The sequence below is a fragment of the Aedes albopictus genome, chromosome 1 (genome assembly GCF_035046485.1).
Source record: "Aedes albopictus strain Foshan chromosome 1, AalbF5, whole genome shotgun sequence".
NCBI classification, from domain to species: Eukaryota; Metazoa; Arthropoda; class Insecta; order Diptera; family Culicidae; genus Aedes; species Aedes albopictus.
In genome coordinates, this window is record NC_085136.1 from 256,405,412 (window position 1) to 256,412,046 (window position 6,635).

The 6,635-nt window shown below is 48.0% G+C and overlaps 1 protein-coding gene across 1 annotated transcript in view; it reads right to left on the bottom strand.

Moving 5' to 3' along the window:
• Positions 1-220: 220 nt before the first annotated feature.
• Positions 221-6,635, bottom strand: part of LOC109408294 (ATP-binding cassette sub-family G member 5) — a 75,232-nt gene continuing 68,817 nt past the window's right edge. Inside the window, exons 4-6 of the mRNA XM_062846644.1 lie at positions 1,135-1,514; positions 744-1,074; positions 221-621 (exon numbers count right to left, since the gene is read on the bottom strand). Of these exons, the coding sequence (XP_062702628.1) occupies positions 321-621; positions 744-1,074; positions 1,135-1,514 (1,012 nt within the window). The 3' untranslated portion in view covers positions 221-320. The remainder of the gene's footprint in view (positions 622-743; positions 1,075-1,134; positions 1,515-6,635) is intronic.

The following is a 6,635-nucleotide window of genomic DNA, read 5'->3' on the forward strand; positions in this document are numbered from 1 at the left end:
GCTTGAGGTGCTGCGCGACACTGTGACCATAATTGTTGATGATTTGTACAAAAAAAGCTATCATGAATATCAGCCATGATTGGATTCGATGGTAGTTGCGACTGGAACTTGATGTTAACTTTTATGTTCGGCTATCTCAGTCATACAGCCAAACGTTAACATACTTTTCTGATAAAATTTCGAAGAAAAATACAAACACATAAATAAAAATTAAGATGGGTTATATTTATTTTACTTTAAAAATAAATCTGTATCATCTGAACGACACCGAAATATGCTATTGAATAAATTATCGACCTTTCGGTAGGCACGTTCATCTCTCAGTCTCGAAACTTCCTTCGAACGCACCGGGGCATCGGAAGCAGATAGAGAAACATGTTGAACGCGCACAGGCCCAGAGCAAAGGCGATGCAAGCCGCCATATCCGTCGTTTCCTGAGGATGTGCCTTCCCAATCCGGTCCAGTAGATACTCAGCCGGCTGGGGACATACCACACCGGCTCCGGCGTTGCATTCCATCTGCCGGGCGTGAAAGATGGTCGTATGAAGCAGGGAGCTCGCATACTTGGTGTGCACTCCCTTGGCGTTCTCCTGCAACCAGGGCGATAGGCCTTTGTGGGAACTGTGAGGGAGAAAGATAAAAATGATGACTCAGTCAGACTCTGAGTAAACTCAAACAAGCGTGTATGAGAACTCCAACGATCACGTGTTGCCTACCAACCGGGCGCTTAACCCAATACTTACCGCACAGTTCCACTAGCGAGGGTCAAGCAGATGACCAAGATGTACGAAACGGCAATGGCGGCATTGATTTGGGACTTGACCACCAACAGGAAGGCGATGCTCAACTGTTCGGCTAGGATGAAACTGGACCACAGGGCAATCAGGATGTACATAAAGGTGAGACCATCTGGATTGGTCGGGTTTAGCACCAGTGGATACAGCACGCAGGAGGCAACGGCAGCGGAAATGAAGGAGAACGGCATTGACACGGCATTGTAGGCCACCAGCAGCGTTGCTCCGGTGTACATTCCTTCGGAGTATTCCTGGCAGAATCGCTTACGCCACGCTGGGACTGTGGGGAATAAACATAACTTAGGAACGTTGTTCTGAGAGATTTGACCTATAAACTTACACAACGAAATCGTAGTCCAAATGCCGACGCCGTAACTCAGCCCAAGAATCGACAAGATCATACCGCTCTTGCTGAAGAAACCATGTGCATCGTCTCCGGCCTCGCTATAGAATAGCCACATAAGTCCCATGACCACCGGCAGGGCCAACAGTCGCAGGAACATAGCCTTCATACCGGCATAGCCACAGGAGAAGGTCGCCGCTAGCAGCCGTAGATATAGGATTCCCCATACTTTGAGTTCACCGGGTTTACCATACGCCAGGGGGATCTTTCCGCTGCCGATGGGATTGATCGGTGCCTCCGGGATGGGCGATTCACGGGCGAAGCGTTCCACCAAGGCTTCGATCTGCTGACTGGACTCCAGGAATCGATCGCGGGATCTGTGGAAAGAAGATAGAAGCATGGTAATGGGATTATTGTTACCATAACAACAGAAGAACAGATTAGACGTAACCTGTAGAACAAATAACAGTAACATATAAGTAAACAACGGCTTATCGACCGGATCATCAACGGACGAAGTCCAACGATGGTGCACCCAGACAGCGCAGTCAGCACCATCGGTGATAGATGAAATTGAACACCAGAGGAATGTCAGCATCCGAAATACCTTCGGACCATCGTCGCTAGGTGAGCGGTTAGGAGAACTAGGTAGGAGTGCAGGGCAGTTAGGGCTCTCATGTAAAGTTGGTTTTCAATAAGGACTCAGTTCAGATTCAACCTCCTTAGTAAAAAGACCTATTCGAAGGCCCAATGTTTTAGTTATATAGTCAAAATAACGTATCAGCCATAGAATATTGCAAGGTAACGTTACGAAACTGTGCACTAACTGTTCAGCGAGCTGTTATCATGGACTTATAAAAAGCCGGTTGAACTGTCAAACATAGCGAGCTAAGGTCGGTGCTTGCGACAATAGGGTTGATGTCTGTGGGGTGTGAACAAAGGATAGTGTCATTCCCCTTGCCTGTCGTTCCCCTAGCAAGCATCAGTGAAAGCAGCATCACAACGAGGTTGTCAGTGTGATGCTGCCTTGTTGATGAATGGAGCTTTGGCGGAGTAAGTCGTCTGGATCGTGAGGTCTCGTATAATGCCAAGTGATTCTACCGTAGTTTGCTAAGATGGCTGAAGACAACTTTTTTCAGTGAGTTGAGCAATATTTATAATGTCAATATTGATATTCACTAGTTGAGACGCCTCATCCATTCAAATATTTATACTTTAAATCCGCTCGTAAAATGGACTATTAATAATCATGCTGTGTTTGGCCATGTTTGGCCGAGCAAACACTAAGTGGCAGCAGTAAGAAACGTTAATCAGAAGCAAGTAGAGTAGGGCAGTAGAGGTGTCAGATGTGTGAACTGTAAGAATGTCTTAGGTCTGCTGAAACTCCTCAAATGGAGACTCTGGACAAAAACGGACACGATCTTCTGGCCGAGGAGCGAAACGCGGTAAATATGCGCTAAGAGAAGAGGTCCACCCAAACGGTCAGCTTCTTCTTTGCTGGAAGCTCGACGATGGCGCACGAAACTGTAGCTTTCCGAAGTCGTAAGGGAAAGGGTAATCCGTTCAATCACTCGAGCTGCATGGCCGAAACCTGCCAGAAGCATTACCAGCTGGAGGCACAAGGCGCCCGGCAAGGAACGACGGACCGTCGTGTCGTGGACGAAGGGGACGGACAGCGCTAGTAACCAGACAAGCCAGCAATTCGTAGGCGTGTAAAGGCCCCGATAGAAGCAAACTCTGCGGGAAGGGCAGAGAAGAAGGCCACATCGCCAGGGAGCACAACTAGGCACCACTACACCATACTACAAGCGGGCTTATATATTCAGGTACATGGTACGTGGATGACAAAACAGCCGAAGATAGTGCGGGTTATACAGCTGAACCCTTGGCTGAAACTGAACCACTATGACCGTCATCGTCCAGAATCCTCGCAAACCCGGAAAGCTTCGCATTGTGTGGGACACAGCGGCCTGTGTAGAAGAGGTGTCACTCAACTCCATATTATTAGTCGGGCCAGATCTTCTAACTCCACTGCTCAAGGACACCTGCGGACTCCGACAACGGCAGTACGTTGCAGTTGACGATGTTCGCCAACTGCTCTGGTCAAGGAAAGCGAACGCCAGGCTTGAAGTTTCTTGGATCAAATCGATCCCGAGAAAGTGTCTACGGTAAGCGGTGTTTGGTGCAGCATGTTAAAAATGCTAAGGACTTGTGAGAAAACGTACCCAGAAGAGGCAGCAGCGATTATAAACTGTGCATATGTTGATGATTTTGTGGACAGCAGAGACACGGTGGAAGAAGCAGTAAATAAGAAGAAGAATAAGAAGAAAAAGAAGATAAAGTGTTCAAGGCTATCTCCCAACGATAGCGCGTCGGACCAAGTGGTTCAACGATGTTCGCCCTCTCCAAGTTAACGATCCGGTCACCATCGTAGACGTGACGGTTCGTAACAGATGATTACGAAGTCGTATCGATATCCAGACAGCAACAGGAGTGTATGAAAGACCAGCATCAAGGTAGCCTTGTTAGATGTTCTGCGGAGTGCTAAGGCAGTTTAAGGATAAAGGGCTGTATGCAGTTCACAAGGATTTTCTCAAACTATCTTGATGCATTAGAAATTCTTTGCATGTATCGCTCAAGGAACAGTTTTGCAGTCCAGGTTCAGACTGAAGGGTCGACGATGGGTACATGAACTGCGGCTATCTGGCGATTCGGTATTGGATTGAACGCGAAGGAAGACGGTGACAGCCAAGCGTCGCCGATAGCCATTGGAGATCCCAGACCACACTCCGGATACCTCCGGACAGTAAACCGGAGGGTTAGTGTTAGGCCCTGCGGCGAGCCGGCCAAAAAAAACAAGTCGCAAATAATCAATAACAGAATACGAACCGAGACCAAGGGCAACAACCCCAAGGAACAAAAGGACTTGTGATTCGAAGTTCGGTACGTGGAACTTCAGTTCTCTAATAGAGGATTACGTGAGTGAGTATGGTTTGGAAGATGTCCGATTGTTATTCGTTCCGACCAGAAAGACGAATACAAATCTAAACGTCTGGGACAACTCTATCGTTGTAATGGAATCACTCAACATTACACGGCTGGATATGCACCGGAGCAGAAGATCGTAGAGATCTGTTCAGATGGCTCAGCGCATGCTGATCGACGCGAAGAGATGGACAACGAAAGCGGCCAAAATGGCCGTGCCTTTGTAGAATATGCTGTAATTAAGATCAGTTAAGAGGACACCCTCTGAGCTCTGTATTGGGAAGAAACCGGACTAAGGCGGATTGCACATATTCGAGGGAAAGGCGTTCGTTATTCCCCATGAGAAGCGAAGCAAGCTGGCACAGAAGGCGCAAAAGTTGACGCCACAAGGCGTTCCGCTTTATATACAAAGCGACGGAGAAGGTAGTCATCTGTAGTCATCAGTCGTGATGTACGTTTCGTGCAAATGGAAGACGATGTCGAAAACGAGGGTTCGATGCACCGATGACTGTCAGCGACGATGGTGATTCACACACTCAGCTGTGAAAGACGAATCCAATGATAATGATGCATCGGTTCATGAAGAGTACGAGTCCGATTCCTCATCCTACGATTCGTTGTGTGAAGATGTGCTCGACGACGATGATTGCAAGCACTATGAAACAGAAACCAGTTCGATTCCGGAAGACCACCGGCATGGCACGCAAGCTTGTGGCGAAACCGAGAAGTTTCGCTGAGGCAGTGAACGGCCCAGAGGCGGCGCAGTGCAGTGATGTGCTGCAATGTATGACGAAATCAAGTTGCTTAAGATGCGCAGTACATACCTGGCGGTTCCATGAATATTTATCATTTTGATTCTTAATGACGGACATTCGATACCTCGGCTGCAGCACAATCCAAGTGGCACTTTGATTACTAATTAATCTTGTAGAGGTTTTTGAAATCGTAATAAAACCTAATACCTTTTTTAGGTTTTATGATGGTTTTAAGAACCTCTTCTAATCTATATGACTATAAAATGTCACTGGGAAAGGCTCCGCGAATCCGAATAACAGAAACGACTGGTACGTCGGCGAATGTGAGCAGTTGAAAATCAATAGGAATGCAGTATGAGCGAGAATGTTGCAACAACGTTCGAGGGCGAATGAGGCACGTTACAGACAGGCGCGGAACAGGCAGAGCTCAGTCTTCCGGAGCAAAAAGCATCAACAGGAAGAACGAGATCGCGAAGCGATGGAATAGCTGCACCGCGCTTAGGACATACGGAAGATCTGCGAGAAGCTGAACTGCTCGCGCTCGCGTATAAGCTTTGTGCCACAAGTCGATATGTGCCCAGACAATTACAGGAATCTTTTCACGAGCGAGCCAGAGATGGGCGAGAGGTGGCAGCAGCATTACGATGAGCACCGCAATGGCGACGTTGCAAGCACCGAAGGTGACGTGGTAACAGATCTAGGAGTACGTGCGCAGGACGAAAGATTTCCAGCCCCTAACATCCGAAATATTGAAGAGGAGGTTGGCCGGCGTCAAAAAAGGCAAAGCCGCTGGAGCAGACCAACTACCAAGCGAGTTTCTGAAATACGGTAGAGAAGCAATGGTGAAAGCACAACACTGGGTCATTACCATGGAGGAAGTATCACCGGTATGGTGGTTGGAAGGTGTCGTGTGTCCCATCCAAGGTCCCATTTACAAAAAGGGCGGCAAGTTGGATTGCGGGAGCTATCGCGCGATCACACTACTGAGCGCTGCCTACAAGATACTCTCTCAAATTTTATACCGCCGTCTATCACCAATTGCAAGGGAGATCGTGGGGCAATAGGGAACGCGCTATCGTGGGATTCATGGGTGAACGCGCTACAACGGACCAGATGTTCGCCTTCCGCCAGGTGTTGCAGAAATGCCGCGAACACAACGTGCGCACACATCACAGGTTCATCGATTCCAAATCGGCGTATGATACAATCAAATGAGGACAGCTATGGCAGATTATGCACGAATACGGATTCCCGGATAAGCTGATACGATTGATCAAGACGACGATGGATCGAGTGATGTGCGTAGTTCGAGTATCAGGGACACTCTCGAGTCCCTTCGAATCTCACAGAGGGTTACGGTAAGGTGATTGACTTTCGTGCTTGCTATTCAATATTGCTCAGAGGGTGTAATAAGGAGAGCGGGGATAAACACGAGTGGGACGATTTTCACGAAGTCCGTTCAGCTGCTTGGTTTCGCTGATGATATTGGTATTATTGCTCGTAAATTTGAGACGATGGCGGAAACGAACATCCGACTAAAGAGCAAGGGGCTAGTCGCTTGGAACATTGTGCCAAGAGGTGCCAAGCACACCGTCTTATACGCTGTGTGGCACACCGAGGCACTCTGAGGCACAATTTTGACACTTGAGTTTGGGTGAAAAAACTAGGCAACCATGTGCATTTGACCTGCAAAATGAAAACAAACAGTTGGTTGTCTTGGTAGTTGCCAAGCAAAATCTGAATCATCAAGCAGTGGCA